This window comes from Gavia stellata, chromosome 3, assembly GCF_030936135.1.
Source record: "Gavia stellata isolate bGavSte3 chromosome 3, bGavSte3.hap2, whole genome shotgun sequence".
Classification (NCBI taxonomy): domain Eukaryota; kingdom Metazoa; phylum Chordata; class Aves; order Gaviiformes; family Gaviidae; genus Gavia; species Gavia stellata.
In genome coordinates this window covers 38349515-38369889 of record NC_082596.1, presented here as the reverse complement: position 1 = coordinate 38369889, position 20375 = coordinate 38349515, and the positions used below count along the sequence as shown (strand labels likewise).

At 40.1% G+C, this 20375-nt stretch overlaps 1 protein-coding gene across 4 annotated transcripts in view; it reads right to left on the bottom strand.

The window, feature by feature from the left end:
- Positions 1–19800, bottom strand: part of ARFGEF1 (ADP ribosylation factor guanine nucleotide exchange factor 1) — a 98767-nt gene extending 78967 nt beyond the window's left edge. For all 4 annotated transcript variants that reach the window (XM_059815801.1, XM_059815800.1, XM_059815802.1 and 1 more), the window contains exon 1: positions 19677–19800. In XM_059815801.1, the coding sequence (XP_059671784.1) occupies positions 19677–19800 (124 nt within the window). The remainder of the gene's footprint in view (positions 1–19676) is intronic.
- Between the last annotated feature and the right edge of the window lie 575 nt (positions 19801–20375).

Below are 20375 nucleotides of genomic sequence, written 5' to 3'. Positions count from 1 at the left end.
TTTGATACTAAGATGTTTCAACCTGCATGTTTTCACGCATGCTATCTGCCTCACCTCTTTTAAGTGCAAATTATCAACAGCTGAGGAAGCTATGAAGTAGACCAGCAAGGCAGTGTGCTTCAGGACTTGCCCAAGCATTCTCCAAAGCCAGCAGAGAGCTGATCAATACAGTCAATGGAGTACGAGAGATTTGATGCATATGAAGCCCCTAACCTTAGGCATCTTACTCTTTAACTGAGTCCTGTTCCAAGAGTTTCTGCTCCCATGACAGAATCAACAGCCTAGTAACAGAAGAAGTGAAATATAACACGAATTCAAGTCACAAAGCCAGTTTCTCAATTCTTCCTCAGCACCAAAACTCTCATTTTAACAACAGTATTAGAGTCATAAACAAAGTGCTGTATTTACATAAATCATGACAGAACTCAAACAAAGAAAAAATGACTACTATATATTCACTTATGCACTTGGCTTATTTATGAATCAATTTTTTAAAGCCTAACCAAATATAAAGTGGAAAATCATTTGCAGCGTATTTTTCAGTTCAGCTCTCCTTGTGTCATACAAGCATTCTGTTCTTCCTACTTCAAATACAACACAGCTTTTTACACCTACATGCAAAGTTTAATTCCAGAATTAGTGTATCTTCAGTTCATGATGCCATTCCCAGAAAACCAGTATTTTCATCATCATTTCACATCATAAGACAGGGATTTGCATTCAGTAGCTCTAGTCCACTTAGTTAAGAAAACAAATTTATTTTCCCTTTTGTAGTTAAACATACACTTTAATACATAAAATATAAAAAAAGGCCAAAGATAATTCAGCATAGACATTTTTAAACTTTTGCACTACCCAGCTCAAAAGCTATTTCACCACAGAGTGCAGACATAATGGAACTAAATGAAAATAAATTTCAAACAAGAGGCACGACGACAACTAATCAAGCTTGACAGACAACGAATGTCTCATGAAATACATAAGCAGATCAGTGCCCAAACATGCTAACAAAAATGGAGCATCCCTATCCCAGATTTTTAAATAAAGTTCACGTAAACTTTGAGAACTAGGGAACAAACCCAGAAATCAAACCTAAAAACACCAGACTGGATTGGACAAAAAGATACAAGAATGACAATTTTTTCTTAAACCCTTGATATCTAGCCTGTATTTTGCTTCCATGAGTGGCCAACAGCATAGTAAATGCAGATTATAAAAGCAGGGCAAGAATGCTGCAATAGTCCTCCCCTACCAGCATCTAGCCATCTGTGGCTTGTACCCTTCCAGCACAAAGAGTGTTCCTGCAGGTTTGACAACCCTTGCTAAACTTTCATTTAATCACTTTTTAAACCATTTAAACGTTTGGGATCAATGTAATCACAAGCTGCAGGAAGTAATTTTTTTTTTGCTTTACTTTAAATAAGCTGAGTTCCTTACAGGATCTCCAGATCTGCATTACAAGAAATTACAATCAATTATTCTCTCTTCATGTCTATGTCATTTACAATCTGACAAACTTCCTTTACCATCCATCTTCCTCCTTCTTTTCCCCTGCAGGAAACAAGTGGCATAGTCTGCTTGATCTCTTCTGGAAGATACTCCATACTTTCAATCATCATTTTTGACTTCCTATGCATGATTTCTAAGTCCACTGTCTCTTTGGGAGGCAGCAGAGAGCAGAACTACACATAAAATACATGGTATCTTTATAAAGTGATGTAACAGCTTCCTTTTTTTTCCCCCCTATTGTTTTCCTATTTGTCTTTTTGACAAAGGAATGGGTATTTTCATGGAACCATTCACACCAACTCCAATTTTCTCCCCTCCCGATGGATTAAAGTCTTACTTAAAGCCCATGTTTGTGCAAGCACAATTTAGACCAGTTTCATCCTCCACTTCCCCCTTTCCACCCATACGGATTAGTTTGCATTTATCAACACTTAACTTCTGCCATTTTATCAGCAAGTGGGTCAGTGTAGCACAACTGCGGGCTTTTTAACAGGTTGTTTTCACTCTTTTAAATATTTGCTTTTGTCATCCTTTATCACCTCACAATTCACCCCAAAACAGCATGAATCTCTACAGAACTGTAACACCACTCGGTTGGGAAAACAGAACATTTACTCCTTGAGAACTCAGTACCTGCAGGAACCTTGGGTAAGCAACCTGCCTGAGGTTTATTGTAAAATTGGATTACCATACACTTACCTACACGCTCATTGACTCTACCTTACAGATTTGTGATGGTAAGTTTCCCCTCTGCAAAGCCTGTGCTGATTCTTCCTCACCACAGCACATGCATCCATTCTGTTCTCTACCAGCTTCATTCTTTGCTACAGTTCAGACTTGCCAGTCCAAAATTCTCAAGATTTCTCCATCCCTTATATCCTTAACAATTTTTTCTTTTTTAAAAAAACCAAACAAAATGACTGATGCTACTCACATTTAGTACCTCCCATTCCTCTGTTAGCAATGAAATTTTAATATTACATACTTTATTAAACAGTTCAGCAATTTCCGATTAGAGACCCTTCAAAAACTTCTAAACCTAACAAGCTAATATGAACTTTGGTTTAAATTCCCAATCTGAAGGTTTTTTCTGACTCATTCCTTGTAATTCCACTACAGGAAACTTGCTCATCTTCCATATACAAGGCGGCAAATAATTTATTTTGGTCTCCTTCAGTATCTTTATATTCTCCAAATGCTTCTGCGCTATCATAGAATCATAGAACACCAGGTTGGAAGGGACCTCAAGGATCATCTGGTCCGGCCCTTCTTGGCAAAAGCACAGTCTAGACAAGATGGCCCAGCACCCTGTCCAGCTGAATCTTAAAAGTGTCCAATATTGGAGAACCCTCCATTTCCCTGGGGAGATTATTCCAATGGCTATTGTTCCCATTGTGAAAATTTTTTTTTTTATGTCCAATCAGTATGTCCCCAGGATATGACTTGTACCCATTACTCCTCATCTTTTCCATGTGACTCCTTGTAAAAAGGGAGTTTTCATCTTCTTTATAGCCACCCTTTAAATACTGGAACATAAGGTCTCCCCTAAGCCTTCTTTTCTCAAGGCTGAACCAACGCAGTTGTCTCAGCCTTTCCTCATATGGCAGGCTTCCCAGTCCCTTGATCATCTTCGTGGCCCTTCTCTGGACCCTCTCCAGCCTGTCCACATCTTTATCATCTACAAGCCATACAGATATGGGTGTGTTTTCTTCTCTGCTATTTGTTCATACCAACTTCATCGCAGGCTTTTCGTAAGCTTTTATCAATAGCTGGTATACACTTACTCTAAGTGTTAACAAAACACATGACAAAGAATCACCAGGTTAGCTCTAAGCACTTTACTCCCTTCAAAGTGTCCTCAATCCTGTATTACTCTTTTCAAAATAAAAAAATACATGCTTTAATGAGTCTTTTTCATGACTACTACAAAGCTGAATTTGAGCATATTTTAGCATATGTTTGAGCACGTAATGATGAGAATGCTCACTATTACAGACGAATCTTAAACCAATTCCTGGGTAGTGCTCGAGAAGGACTCAAGAGCTGCTCAATACACCTTAATTGAATGTTATCTGTCAACACAGTATTTATTTACCTAACATGACTAAGCTTTCTGTAAAGTACAGCAACTTAAATATTCATGCCTATGTCATTAATGCTATGGAATTAAGGCTTTTCCACAGATTATCCCTCCTCATTTCTGGCCTGTTAAGACAGAATCCTCATTTTAAAAGCACTGGTATTTCAGCTGACCATTTCTGAAGACTTCCGGCATTCATATATAAGCAAGCATACATTTGTTTTTGACATAGTTACCTACTGATGAAACTGTTTCTTGAGACTTCTCTGTTATCTTCTACTATGTTCTACTTGCTCATTTGCTTGGTTGGTGACAACTGAAGACTGAAACAAATGTTTTACTAATGCTTTGTATTTATTCTGGCAAGGACAGGCTGCTGCAGCAGAACAAGACTGTCATTATGTTCCTCAGTCCTGTTTCTGGATCATTTGGCAGTATGAACAAAAGCTGCACGTCCACTTTTCACACAGCCCACCTCTTCAGTAATACTTTGTCACGTAACGTGATCCTTCAAACATTCTTATTTTTTCTTAAAAGTTTTTTTTCAGGAGCAAGCACACATGTATAGCAATGCCAATGCATCCCTATTCCATACTCCAGCTATTACAAACCACTATTACAAACATTGAAGTCACTCAAGTTTCAAAGTTTAGTCAAGGTAAGAAAAGCAATTACACCTCTGCTGTCCCCTCCGTAAACACAAGCATACAATATATTAAATAGGTGTGATACACATACAGAACAGACTCATAGAATAAAATAAATCCTGGCATATAATGATGATTATTCTAAGCCAGGCATATGAGCATATTTATCTCAAAGTAGGTGTTTATTTTGACTGCTAGAATATCTTTTTAAAATAAAATCCAGAGTAACCCTTCCCACATCCTGCAAAAAGGGAACCTTCATGCTTTTTGATTATCATCCCGACAACAGGGGCAATCATTTGCTATAAAATTTTCCATGTCTATGAGAAGGTTTCAAATACCTTTCTGTCAATCAATCAGTACTGTGATTTGTCAAAGACTAGATACAACCAAGGACAATAAGGCTCTTGTGCAGTGTGAAGTTCTAAGAACAGCTAGAATCAAATGAAAAGATGCCTTTGTAATATGGGAAAATCTACATTTTATTTTTAACCTCCATCCTTGCTGTACATATCTGACTGCAATTATTTTTGTCCTTTTAGAAATGGATAGTTTAAAAGGTAATTTATAAGTTGGAAATTACTCAGCTTTATTTCAGACTTAAATCCTTGTAAGTTCATGATACCTTGAGAAATGGCCAAAAAACCACCAACATATTCCCATTAGGTAGCCTGATCACTACAGTAACTTCAAAAGCAATCTGCAAGTAGGGATGTAAAAACCAGAAGCAAAACCACATGACACTGCAAGACTCTTACCCATTTTAAGCATTAAAACTTTAAAGGTTACATGTAAGTCTATACACGAATTATACTACTGGTAACCTTCTAATTCAAAAAGCATTATGCCATAGCTCTGAACCTTAAGAAAACCATCATCTTTTCCAGATATAAGATAGCCAGGAGACTACAATTTAATGATTGTCTATAAAATTTATCAAGCTACATTTGACAGACAAAAATAAAAATAAAAAAAATTGGATAACAAAAAATATGGGCTTAAGTTTATTTTTATGTCTATGGTATGCCCCCCCAAACAGTTACAACCATATCAACTTTGTAATTTTCACTCAAACAAAAATTTGTATTTGTAATAGAAAGCTCAAACTTTCAATCAGAAGTCCTGATATGAGATCTTTCAAATAAAGCTTTCAAAGCAATCACACTACCATTAAAGTTCTGATTTCTTCATTAGATTCTGATACAGGAAGCAGCTCAGGCTAAGATGTTTCAGTGAACACAAGAAGTAAGACTATGAGTATTGCAGTACTCTGAAAGCTCCAGTGTGGCCGCCTTCAGTACAGCACATATGCATTAGGTGATTAATACAATGAAACCGTTATTTTCCATCTCCTATCTTTTATTTACATCCAAAAGAAATATTTCTGAAAGTTCACACAGCTTAAATTAAGACAACTACTCATACGACAACTACTCTTTCTTTTCTCAGATGCTGATAGAAGACAAGTGGAAAACTACTTAAAAAGGTCACCACTACACAATTTTGTTAACTCCACCCATGTTGCACACTGTGTTACAACTAAGTGCTTCTTTTACCCTTGGTTACCAAAGCTGTGAAGAACAAGACAATTAAGGTACTCAGTTCAGTATTTACTGGATCCACGAGTTCATAATGAATTATTATGAAAAAGTGTACTTGTATTGACTACACAAATGGTTTATAGAATCACAGAATCTTTTAGGTTGGAAAAGACCTTTAAGATCATCAAGTCCAGACGTTAACCTAACCCTGCTAAATCCACCACTAAACCATGTCCCTAAGCGCCTCATCCACATGTCCTTTAAATACCTCCAGGGATAGGGACTCAACCACCTCCCTGGGCAGCCTGTTCCAATGCTTGACAACCCTTTTGGTGAAGAAATTTTTCCTAATATCCAATCTAAACCTTCCCTAATGCAACTTGAGACCATTTCCTCTTGTCTTATCACTTGTGCTATATATATATATGCACACACATTTTTTATTTAACAGTAATTACTTACACTTTCTACTGCACTGAGACTGCGCCCCTCCTACTTTCAGAGCACTTTAGGACATGTGATTAAATAAACGATGGTATAAACTACAACAGTCAGTGAAAGAACTTTCAAAATCACCTTCTCTATTATAAAAGGATATTTGGTCTGTCTAACTATTTGTTGTTATCAAAATAACGATAGTTGCCTCATATTTCAGAAGGCAGCACATAACTCTGTGGCTATTTCTAGGCAATCTATTTGTGATCAAATGCAAACGTTTTCCACCACCAGCAATGCTCATCAGGCATCTTTTAGATTACACGTAATACATCTAATCTGTGCTATTGAAGGCTTTTTTATTATCATTATTAATTTCATTTAATTGATTGTATATAAAACTACTTTGGCCATTTCTACCTCTGCGGAAGTAGAGCTCTTTTACATAAGTTAGAGTTATGAACCATTAGTGCATGTACTGCCACAAGTATAAGCTTTATACAAAAATAAACCTCTAAAGTTACACATATCCTTTAAGTTTTATAGATATTGGCAATAAATAGTAGAAGAATCTCTAACTTGGTTTTAAAAGGTCCTTAAAATTCCAATCCACTGTTCTTTAAAAAAGAAATGTAAAACCCTTCTTTTCCTTGTGAGGTTATTTCACCCTGACCCACCCCTCCCTCTGGTCCAGTTTCAGAAAGCGGCTTTGGGCAGGGGGAAGGGGGATTTTTTAGATTGGCGGAGGAGATGAGGCGTGTTATTAAAGTGAACTACTACAGAGAAGCATAAAAGAATCAATCACCCAAAGGGTAGAGGTAAGAAACATCTTAGTGCCATGCCACCTGCCTCAAGTTCATCACTGAAAGGCCTGGAGAGCAACCAAGCAGACAGACAGCAGCTTCTGCTTTCATGTGAAAAGGAGGCGATCAAGGAAAGAATGGCCCAAATGCTGCTTCACCTTCAGTGTAAAAGACAGTGTTAATAATTCAAATGCAGAATTCTGTCACTTAAGACTCAGGGACAGAGGTAGGTCAAACTTATCCCCTCTTCTCTTTCTTTCTGCATGTAAGACACATACCTAAGGCTCCCCCAAATATCACTAACCATCACAGTCTATTCTCCCCACAGTGTTAGAGACAATTCCAAAGAAGAAATCTATTTCTCTTTATAGCAAAATTTCTAAGCATTCAAGATCTATTTATATGCATAATTATGCACACATGATCACACAAAATAAAGCATCATGTTTTAAATCACAAATGGAAAACATTTAAGTGTCTCATTTCTCTGCAGGTGAAGAAAGTTTTAATCATACTTCTCAGGCACTTAAGCAGTCTTTATCCAGCTTTCAAACTTTCATGCAAATGCAGCTGTCCTATTCTAGCAATTTTACTTGCAGCAGTTATAAAGTTCTGTCTCCATTTCACAATAATGAAAACAGAGGTTAATTTATTCCTATCCACTTTTACCGTACACTGCACAAGATCCAGTATGGCATTCTTGCAGACGTCACAGCCCGTTAGCTGAATAAAGTGAGCTGGGTTAGGGCTCTGCGTTTTCCAGCTTTCCTGAGTTGCAGAAAAAACTTGCAATTTTATGCCAGCTGCTGCACTCTTGGTCCATGCAATAGTATCACTCAGACCTTTATACACGCTGTTACAACCTGCAAGGTTGCTTGCCAGGCATGCACAGGTGTGTTAGTTTTACACGCAACAGAACCACGTCTTTGCAAAAAGCATCTTCATTTGAAAAGGCATTCCCATTAGTTTATGCTTATTAGCTGCATTAAAAGTACACTGTTTTGTACATCTGTGTTAATTTGTAGCGTAGTTTTAAAATTAAAATATGATGGGAAGCTACCAAGAAATCAAACCAGTGCCACACTATTTAATTTACAGATTTGAAACTTTGTAATCATACCTCGAACTATTCAACGGGACAACTGAGCCCTGCAGTAAAAAACACTATTTAACATATTTAGTAAACCCCAACATTTTTATCTCAGTTTGAAAAGTCTAAAAATATCTTCTCCCCAGTTTCTCTCAAACTGCAAAGCTGCGCATTGCAATGTTGAAGCATGCTGGTCATTCAAACATTCCTGACAACTAACTGCAATGCAAACTGATGCTCAAGAGTCCCACATTTGTTTCAAGTAAAAACATAAAGCAGTAAAACACCCCTGTATCCAGCACTGGCTAAAATGTCTTGACATGAAATATTTACAAACCTAATTATACTTTTATTTCCAAATGAAAAGAAGGAATAACATCACAAAACCTGTTACAATTACTAGAGCAGCAAGTGCTAAATACAGTGAGTGCAGAATTTGTATTACTAATGGATCACCTTTTTTAAACCTATTTACCTCTATGTTTAAGAACAGACACAAAAGAGGGCTTGAATAAACCCATTTATGTCAAGGGTGGATATTTTCAATTATCTTTAAAATATCTTAATTTTTTTTTCTGACACAAGAAATACATGAAATGAAAAAAAGATTGAAGAGTACTGGACAGCAGACATTACCCATTTGAACAAAACCAAGTATTAAATAGCATAAAATCAATAACCCTGTACCACATGATACACAGAGTACCAGAAAGGGGGGGGTGGGAGGGGTGGGGTGGGGGTGGAAGTAAAGCATTATGAACTGAAATCAACAATTAAAAAACAAAACCCGAACAAACAAAAAAGCCCACTGCAATCATGTCCTAGATGTCTTAATAAAACACTCTCTCGGTTTTGCTAAAATTTAGTTCAGCTGTTAGAGCATGTATAAATTCTAAAACAAAAAGCTCGGATAAAATACAACAAAAAACTCTCCAAGCATGGCAAAACAGCTACTTAGATTAATACAATTAGAATGAAACCTGTTTAGCAGAAAAATTAAATAATATTAGAACAGAACAAGAACAGCATACCTACAGGAAACAGAATTTGAGCCAGTGAAACAGGTGGCCATGTGAGCTTATCAAATTAGGCAGGGGATACTGTCCACTACTTTGGTCAAGTGTAAATCTGCTTTTCAGGACTGAGTTTGTCTTTTTATTTTACAATGTACCTGAGATGCTACTGAAAAATTTTTTTTTGTTCAAGATCAAAAAAAAAAAATCACGGGGGAAAAAAAGGATTAAAACAACTGAGCGGAAAGATATTTTGGGAATCTAATCAAACGGTGCAAGCAAATACATTACTGCTTTAGGATCCTTCACTAGCATGAGTACATTTGATCACAGCTTAGAGAAAAGCTACAAGTAGCTGCTTCAGAGAATAAACACCATCGGAATGCAGCAATGACCACTCAGTTCATGAAGTTTTGGCAATCTGTCGTTCCTGAAGAGGTAAAAAAATCAGCGGGCAGGTGACCAAGGTGGAGGAAGTGAAATTCCCTCTCAAAATGAAAGCTCTATTTGAGACATTTGGGTTTCACCTCTTCCCCCCAACACCCTAAGTACACAAGCTTCTTGGTATAATGTTTGGAAGTATAAACATAGTTTCACGTAAACTCCCATAAAATCAAGTGTGACTTTTTTATTAACAAGAAAGGAATTTCCAAAACAGAATCATCCCTTTTGCAGTTTAAGAGGATGCATCCAGGGTGACTGCCTTTTACAAACTCCTGAAAAGCACAGCCAGATGTAAGACATCCCTGAAACCATTTTTGCTTGAATTAAACCACATTTTTGGAAAAGAACGTGTGATACGAAGATTTGCAACATAAGAGAGGAAAATCAGCCCTGTTTTCCTACCTGTGTCTAAACAGAAGCAACAGACTTATGTCTTGATTCTTGTGCTGTTTTTTTCATTCTCTAATTTGTATGGCTTTTCAATCACGTCTCACTGATAATAAATCCCATGCATTGCTGAAACCAGGGGTAACGTTAGTCTAAAAGTTGTATCAGGTACAGAGTTAGTATAACCTCCACATTCCCTACCCAAGCTTCAAAGCTGCTCTTGACTACAGCATCATACCAAAAGCTCAGATTCCTCAAGACTTCTTTTAAGAGCTCCTGCTTCCCAGCTAAAACTTCATCATCTACTAATATGACCAGACTAAAATCTAAAATGTAAAACTTCGAAGAAAAGAAAAACAACAAACAAAATCAAACCCAGAAACCCCCAAAGAAACCCAAACAAAATCCCCAACACCAAAAAGAATACCTAAAAGCTAAGATCATGGTTACAGTGGAAAGAAGCAACATGAAAAATGGGGAAAAAAAGCTAACAAAATCTATCAATATTTATCAATTAAAATGAAATTTTATCAAGCTTTTTCCTACCAGTTTGGCAGTTTTTACTTCTACTCTTGTAAAATTAAGAACTAAAGAACACAAGAGTTACAGAAGACTAAAATGTGGGCTAAATGCCTTATAATCTATCCCAAAAACTTAAAACTGATAGAAGGCTTAATTAAAAAAAAAAAAAAAAAATCTTTCTGAAATCCTTGCTGACTGGCATTTTTGTTCTCACTCACATCATGTATCAGCTACTCCACCACCTTGCCTGGGATCAACATTAGGCCAATACACTAGTAATTACCTAGGTCATCCTCTTCATCCTTGTAACAATGTTGGCACAGTAGCAGATGTCTTCCAGTCCTTTGGAATTTTCTCAGAGTCCTAAGATCTATTAGAAATCAATAAGGGAGTTCTGCCAGGTATTTCAAACTCTTGGGACGTGATAGGCCTATTTTTAGCAGTTCTTTTACATTTAACCTCAAAATGGGAAGTATCATAGAAGAAATATCATCTACCTTATCCCTCAAAACAGGTATTTTTATTTAACACTGCCCCGCATTCCATTACGATATCTATAAAATATATAGGCGGGGTGGGGGGTGGTGGTGTTTGGTTTGGGGTTTTGGTTTTTTTCTTAAGTTCTGACACTAGGTGTTTTTCATAGAAACAAAACACACCAGCTACCATTTGTTCAATTGTTGTTGTACAATATTATCTTTCTATAAAATCCCACAGAAGTATTTTATGTTTTCCCTGGTCATTTGGAGACTTTTTGTATGTATCTGATTTTTCTTAAAGGTTTGGCATGCCTAACAGTAACGTTTGACACTGTTTCCCACAGCATTCTGGAGAAACTGGCTGCTCATGGCTTGGATGGGCACATTCTTCACTGGGTAAAAAACTGGCTGGATGACTGGGCCCAAAGGGCTGTGGTGAATGGACTTAAACCCAGTTGGCGGCCGCTCACAAGTGGGGTTCCCCAGGGCTCAGTATCGGGGCTGGTCTTGTTTAATATCTTTATCAATGATATGGATGAGGGGATCGAGTGCACCCTCAGTAAGTTTGCAGACAACACCAAATGTCGGGTGTGTTGATCTGCTTGAGTGTAGGAAGGCTCTGCAAAGGGATCCAGACAGGCTGGATCGATGGGCCGAGGCCAATTGCATGAGGTTCAACAAGGCCACGTGCCGGGTCCTGCACTTGGGTCACAACAACCCCATGCAACGCTACAGGCTTGGGGACAAGTAGCTGGAAAGCTGCCTGGTGGAAAAGGACCTGAGGTTGCTGGTTGACAGCCGGCTGAATGTGAGCCAGCAGTGTGCCCAGGTGGCCAAGAAGGCCAATGGCATCCTGGCCTGTATCAGAAATAGCGTGGCCAGCAGGACTAGGGAAGTGATGGTACCCTTGTACTCGGTGCTGGTGAGGCCACACCTCGAATACTGTGTTCAGTTTTGGGCCCCTCACTACAAGAAGGACATTGAGGTGCTGGAGCGTGTCCAGAGAAGGGCAACGAAGCTGGTGAGGGGTCTGGAGCACAAGTCTTAGGAGGAGCGGCTAAGAGAACTGGGGTTGTTCTGTCTGGAGAAGAGGAGACTGAGGGGAGACCTTCTTGCTCTCCACAACTACCTGAAAGGGGGTTCCAGAGAGGTGGGTGTTGGTCTCTTTTCCCAAGTGACAAGTGATAGGACAAGAGGAAACGGCCTCAAGTTGTGCCAGGGGAGGTTTAGATTGGATATTAGGAAAAATTTCTTCACCAATGTGCTGGTTTTGGCTGGTATGGGGTTAACTTTCTTCATAGCAGCTAGTATGGGGCTGTGTTTTGGATTGTATGGGGCTGTGTTTTGGATTTGGGCTGGAAACAATGTTGATAAAGCAGGAATGTTTTAGTTACTGCTGAGCAGGGCTCACACAGCACCAAGGCCTTTTCTGCTCCTCACCCCACCCCACCAGCGAGTGGGCTGGGGGTGCACGGGAAGTTGGGAGGGGACACAGCTGGGACAGCTGACCCCAACTGACCAAAGGGATATTCCATACCATATGACATCATGCTCAGTATATAAAGCCGGGGGAGGAAGAAGGAAGGGGGGGACATTCGGAGTAATGGCGTTTGTCTTCCCGAGCAACCGCTACGCGTGATAGAGCCCTGCTTCCCTGCAGATAGCTGAACACCTGCCTGCCGACGGGAAGTGGTGAATGAATTCCTTCTTTTGCTTTGCTTCTCCGCGCGGTGTTTTTTGCTCTACCTATTAAACTGTTTTTATCTCAGCCCACGAGTTTTCTCACTTTTACTCTTCTGGTTCTCTCCCCCACCCCACCTGGGGGGAGTGAGTGAGCAGCTGTGTGGTGCTTAGTTGCCAGCTGGGACTAAACCACGACAACCAAAAGGGTTGTCAAGCATTGGAAAAGGCTGCCCAGGGAGGTGATTGAGTCCCCATCCCTGGAGGTATTTAAAAGCTGTGTGGATGAGGCGCTTAGGGACATGGTTTAGTGGTGGATTTAGCAGTGTTAGGTTTATGGTTGGACCTGATGATCTTAAAGGTCTTTTCCAACCTAAACAATTCTATGATTCTATAGTTTCTTCTACTATTTACTCAAGGAAAGGACATGGTAATAACTGCCAACTATGCACAGAATATTTCTTGGTCTGTATCCATCTGACTAGCACAGCTAGATCACATATTTTTGGCTTTCAGACACACACAATAGAGTTCTGCCTCCTCTAACAGATAAAAATTATCAAGCTTCATCAAGCTTCTTACTCAATTCTGTCTATTTCCTTGATACCTCTCTCCTTCCTTGAAATCTGCAGAGCTATGTTTCCCAAGTCACTTCAGCCTCTGATGCTCCACTGATAGTAGCTGTCCTTCCCAGACAAAAATACTTTCTCCCGGCAAACGACCAGTTTACACATCACACAGGAAAGCTCCCTGGCTTGATGCAGAAAACACGAAATTCTCTTCCCCCTATTCAAGTCAGAGTCACTGATCTACCACTGACTGTTGCAGAATTGAATGAGAGTCATGTACAAGTTTGCTGGTCTTGCTTCCCAGGCTCCTGGCAGCATTCGTTTACTTTTAAGTACACTAATAAGCAACTTGATAAAAATATCAACATCAATGAAAAACCCAAAACTGACAGGCAGGTGCCCCAAAAGACGACAAGGCTTCCTCATCTAGCTCTTTATGAGTCCATGATTTTAGCTAGGAGTTTGACCAAAAACAGGAAAGAGAGACTGACTAGAACACCACTGGCTGATGCCTTCCCCTAAACACTCATGTGACAATCCTCCCTGACAACTAAAGAAGTTAGCGTATTTAACAACATATTATCAAAATACTACCTCAATACCAATTATTGTCTGAAAGACTCCAGAAAAGGTCTGGAATGTACATCTGACATCAATGGCCAAGCTAATTTTTTTTCAATTGTATATGAAAAAGATGCACAAGAACTGACACTCTTGTCATCCTGAAAAAAAATGAGAGAGTGGTTTACTAGAGACAAGAACCAAGAGCAGAGAGAAAAAGATGACAATTACCAGAATAATATACTGGAAGAGGGTATAGAAAAAGATCAACTAGAACAAAACCCCACAAGCCAGTAGAGGTATTTCATTATAAGCAATAGATGCACTCTGGTCACAAGGCAACAACTTTTCATTTTAAGCTTCAACATTCCAATTAGTGCTCTAAAATACAGAGCAGAACAGAGATATTTAAAAGCTGCTCTGTGTCACAAAGGTATGTCAATGTCTTTCAAAATTACGTTTTAAAAGATACTGAAAATCAATGTTAAAACTTTCAAAATATCAAAGGCTTTAACTGAGGACATATTTCAGGATGAAGTCAAAGTTCCATCTCAAGAAAATACCATTTTTTTCCTTCCAAGACAAAAAGCAAATATTTGATACTCATTCTCCATTAACATTTTTCCAACCCTAATACAATCTACCTTGTTTTCTACAGAAGTGTTTTTATGTGCACCCTGCCAACCATCCCCTTTCTCGAGGGAGATTAAAGATCATCAGTGTTACCATTCTACACAACCAAGAAGTGATCACATTTAAAACAAAAAAAATTCCCACTAAACACAGCTTCTCTTAAATTAACCCCATAAATTCAACATAAATGGCGCTTTACACCTCAATTCCAGAAGGCAACCTGGAAAGCAGTTTATGGGGCCAACCAAACCTTACTGTTACGAAGCCAAGTTTTGTATCTCTGCAAAAGTACGTAAGATCTTAACCGCACTGAAACCCTGCTAGTTAAAGCCCAAGCTTAGCAAAGCAAGCAAGAAGAGGGAAGTGCAGCTGCAACTTTTAGGAATTTTTTTTTTTTTTTTTTAAATATACATCTTGGTTTGTACTAGCAAAAAAATCTCCATTTATCCTGCTGGCTTACTTCAAAATAAGTGTTTCAGAAGAACAATTACAACCAGAAAATAAATTCTGTACGGACAATGGTGACTTCTATATTGTGAAAATAAATGCCTATAGCACATGTAGACAACAGACAATGGTACAATATTGATCTCTTTGTATTCAGTATAGAAAAGACTCTAAAAATTCTGGGCTTTGGCTTCTAAAAAAGGGCAACTAATTTTGATGAAAGATGGAAGGTATTCTACTGAGAACAGCATTATCCAAAATACAAGCAGAAGTTCAGTTCATCCAACACTTCTCCAGTAAAAGTAATTCCAGAGGAGTAACATAATAATGGTCTTGAAAATGCTTTAACTGTTTATGCTAGTTTATGAAAGTTTTTTTCAATGCACCCAACTTTTGCAACACGTACATGCATTTCTGCATTTCTGTTAACCTAGCTTATTCTGACAGTAGAACACGATTATCTATATATGCGAAGGACATGAGAAAATGAAACTAGGAAGGGTAAAAACAGAGACAGAAAAATTTATGCAGGTGAGACCTCCCCAGGCCATTTACAAATCTGTGTAGGTAAAGATATAGATGAATCTTCCCACTTCTGGGGGGAGTTCTACTCCAAATGTTACCTGTTTTCAGAAAAAATAAGATTCAATGCTTAATTATATCCTGCTGCTTCATCATTCTACACATGCATGTAATGGCAGCACAAACTGAACGGAGCTGTTACTTTCACATTGCATGAGAACTACATCATCTAGCAGGATCTCCACATGACAGACTAAACAATCCAAGGAGCATCGAAGAACCTTTTAAAACTGAGTTTCAGCCCTCTTTGGACAGTACTTCCAGAACTCCAAGCAGCACATGCATGCTTTGCTTTGAAGTACATACCAGGTACATATCTGTACCATTTTACATTATTTGCAGTTTGGAGTTTTAAAGAATTGTTGCTTGACTCGTGATTTGCAGTTGAACTAGCAGCCCTTAAAGAAGCAAGGAATTCTGGTTTGCTCAGCTTGGTCCTTCTATAAACCACCTTTCCAGACGGACAGATCCACACCCTGGATTCTGACACAAAGCACTAACAGTTTTTCTTCAGCCTATTAAAAATTTTATATTCAGCTGAGGAATTTTTTTTTTTCCTCAAGACCTTTTATGGACCATACATAATGCAATGTGTTTACTGTAAAGTTTCCTATACTGTCATATAGCTGAAAACCAATACAGAAACAGCAGTACAGGGAACTCACTGGGAAGGGAACCTCTAAACCTAATCCTGCTGTCAGCTTGCTGCCTGATGCTCTCTTCAAGTCAACGATTTTAATGATAAACTAATTCCTTACCTAGATTAAGAGTAGCTGATATGCAAGTAAAAAACACAAAGTTCTAAATTAGCTGAATTTTCATTAGGTGACTAGAGAAAGAAATGTTACATTCTTTACATACAGAGAATGTCTTTCAGAAAGGACAATGTTACATGAAAAAATATATTAAATTTGGAGTAAACTATTCTGTATTAATCCACATACAACCTGATGAATCATTAGATATAGGATATGAATATCAGGCTTAATTTCGTGCCTGTTAAAAACCAAAGAACATTAATAATTCAAGTTGCAATATTTAATTCATACTTTGCTTTCTTATCTTCCAATAGCCCAGAAAAATGGTCATACGAGAAGGACCTCATCTTAAAACCTGCTCAGAGGTCAGACTTCCACAGTAACATATACCAGGAATGTTGTGGGTTTTTTCGCCCTCAGAATTCACAACTCAAAAATAGATTAAGTATAATCTTAATGGAATGCAATAGCACAGGTTTATAAGAAAATATATAGAGATTAAAAATTACAAAGGGATATTCTTAAAGATTCTTAAAATACTGCTTGTCAACCACAATCCAAAGAGCAGAGGTTTAATTTGTTTGTTGCACAGGAATACTGTATTTCTGGTCATTGCTTGCTTGTTTCTGTAATACTTCAATAGCAGCTTATCTTATATAAATAATGTAAAACAATGTCAATGCTGGATTTAGAAAAAAAAAAAAACAAAAAATGAAAACATCTCAAAAAAAAGAAACCAAAAATGAGACTGGATTAGTAACAACTACTAATTAGAATATTTGATATACTAGTAGTAAGCAGCATTTTACTACAGTCATGCAGTTGGGGAAAAAAAGATCTTACTGGCAGAGTTTTGTGTTACATGAGATAATTTCAGTGAAGACTAATCAATTAAATATTCAGACTGAAAAAAACATGATGATGATTTGAGGATGTGTAATTACTGCCATGATTTTTAAAAGCTACCTTTTATTTAACAACCATTTTTAAAAATCTAATAAAACTTTAGACTTTGCCAGAGTTAACTCCAAATTGAACTTAACTCTAAATTACTATTTTTCTAACGTTTTATCATTGTTGTTGTTGCTCTCTAAAATCAAGCAATTTCTAAGGACTAAGAAGTATGTACTGCTTGCTTAAGGTGGCAAAGAAGCATCCAGTTGAAGTGTACTCTCCAACAGATGAAAAGCTAGATGGAGAAAGCACAACACGTGCATCCTATTTCCAATTCTGCTTTGAGAATCACAGCTCAGCTTTAACACCCAGTTGCCCCACATGTGAAGTAAGGAGGATATTTACCTTTCTCTGAAGAGCTTTTTATAGTTAGACATGAGCACTACTCAATTGAAGTTACATATTACCACTTTTGAATTAGGAGTCTATCACACACAAAACCAGACAATGGACCATACCGCATTTACAATTACCAACTATATTTCATCACATGCCACATGCATATATTTCATCATATGCCACAACCTAAAAGAATTGATTTCAGTAAGACTCTATGGTAATTAACATCACACCTGATATGTTTCAAGTTCATGAAGCCCTTCTATACACTTTGGCTAATACACACAATCTTGTATTTCTTTTTTCCTGCTTCACGGGCTTTTATACCCACACACCGTTATAATTTTCATATTTAAGCCCCAATCATGCAATCAGATCCACAGGAGAAGGTTTCAGTGAAGCTGTAGCATAGAAATCACTGGGAGGTGTGCTTGGGGGTCTCCTTGCACAAATCAGTTTACAAGATAAAAGATGCAGACTGTACAGTCTAGAGGGCTTGCTTTATAATCTCTGTAACACAATGGATCCATGCTTGGAGGGATCTGGATGATACTTAAGACAGATCAAGCTACTGAAATAAAGCACAGCAGAAACACAAGATTAATACCAGTGCCTAATTCTATGGATGACATACAGGCTGGATATAAATTCAGTTTAATAACAGGAAAACATTTATCTGTTTTATTTCTAACTTGAATATGCAATCCAAAGTCAATGGAAAGGCCAAAGGGATATCAGTTTAATCCAATCTGCCTAAATTGTAAGATTATTATTAGTAATTCTAGTGATAAATGAGAAATGTAAGAAAAAACTTTCCAATCTATCTGAACTATTAAGAAATAAATAGTTGACCTACTGCCATTTCTCCCCCTCCATTTGTCAGGGTCTTTCACAAACAAAGAAAACAAGAAAAGGATCATTCTCTTTTTTTTTTTTTTTAAATGAAAAGTATTATAAAAGGCAAATAAATAGAATGACAAAAAACACCCCAGAGAGCTTGAAATTACTTATATTCCTTTTTAAAACAAGCAAGTTTCAGTTTAATATTATCTCTTTAAACAAACCCATTTAAACAGACACTATTACTGCACAAAATCAAGATAATTATATCCAAAACCAGAAACAATTACACAAGAATGGGAGTGACATAATCCATTTATGTATTATTTAAATAAAGCAGGCCTTTCTCCAGGAGTCTTTCAGTAAATATGTCAATATTTTGCCACAAAGGTTTAATCTCTGCCTGTATTGATCATGCCAGAATTTTAAAGCCCAAGTTCTCCTTTTATGCCGTTATTGAATGCATACGGATGCTTTGTACTTTCCAGCCCCAGTACTTCCCTCATGCTTCTAGACAAGGTGGTGCTGACACAGCTGCACTACGAACCCAACACCCCTCTTCAGCCCGAAACAGGCAAAAATTCACTCATCTTCCGCGGCTGCACCAACTCTGCCATGCATTAAGGAAGCCCACTTCCCCGTCAGCTGTTTCCCCGCCAGTAACGACACGGCAAAGGGTCTCCCTCGCACATCTCCTAGACCATCGTCTCCCTCTCTAGCCCTCCTCCCTAGAGGCCTTCGTCCCGACTCCGAAGGGCCACCAGCTCCAGACGTGGCCTGGTGTTATTGTCTCTCGCCTTCCACCACCCCCGCTTCCTCCCCCGTCCCTCCTCCCTTACTGCTGCCTGTCACCTGCTCCCTCCCCGCCGGCCGTCTGCTTCCAGGTCAGCTCAGCTCAGCTCGGAGCCTCTGTCTCTCTGCCTATTCATCCTGCGAGCGGGGAGCAGGAGGACAGCCCGCCGGGGGCCGCAGCGCCCTCACCGCCACTGTCAACGAGGGGCAGCGCGCGGAGGGGCCGCTCTCAGCAAGGGGAGAAGCTCTCCGCTCAGCCCAGGGGCACACACACTGCCGGAGGGCCTCGGCCTCTCTGGGCACGCACCCCGAGTCTCACACAACTAACCAGATCCTCCACTCGATCCCAAAACCTGTGCCGTAGCTCACCCCGCAGCCCCACCTCCCCCCAGCCCTTGCCCTCCGGGCAGCCCCCTCTGCCCCCCAGAGAGGCCCCAAAGCGCCTCTTCTCCATTCCCCACCCACCCCACCACCCGCAACACAAACGCACACCAGGCACTGGGGGAAGGGGGCCGCGGAGCGCACCCCGACCCCCGCCGACCGCCCCTTCCCGCCCCGGGCTGCGCCTCACCTAGGGCCACCTCGCAGGCTTTGCGCAGCTGAGAGTGATGCGCCTTCTTCACCTCCTTGTCGGCCAGGATCTTCTCCAGGGCCCGGGTCAGAAACATGTTTTTCGTCTTCTTCCCTTCATACATGGGCGCGATCGAGCCGGGGGAGGAGGAAGAGGGGTGGGGAGGGGAGGGGAAGGGAGAGCGGGGCACCGGCCGCTCCCGCCGGGGGAGGGCTGCGAGGGGCCGGGGCAGGCGGCGAGGCCGCGGGGCCGGGTCGAGGCAGGCACGGGGGAAGGGCTCCCTCAGAGGGAGGGCCGCGGCGTCCCAACGCCCGCTCGGAGGCTCCCCCCGAGGGGACGCTGGGGTGGGCCCGGGCGGCGGCGACAGCCAACCCCCACGGCTGAGGGAGGACGAAGCCTTCTCCTTCCTTCTCCTTCCCCCCCGCCTCCACTGCGTGTGTGTGCGGACGGCGCCCGCGACGCACTCAGTCCCCGAGCCGCCTCCGGCCCGCAGCCGTCTCCATTAGCAGCGGCGGCGGCGGCAGCAGCAGCAGCAGCAACAACCTGCCCTCGCCATGTTGGAAGGAAACGACGTCAGGACCGCAGCCGCACGGCTGCGGAGCGGGAGGAAGCGGCGGCCGTGCCCCAGCCCGGCGGGCGGAGGGAAGCAGGCGGGCGGGGGGTGCGCTCGCCTTCTGCCCGCCCTGCCGGCGCGCTACA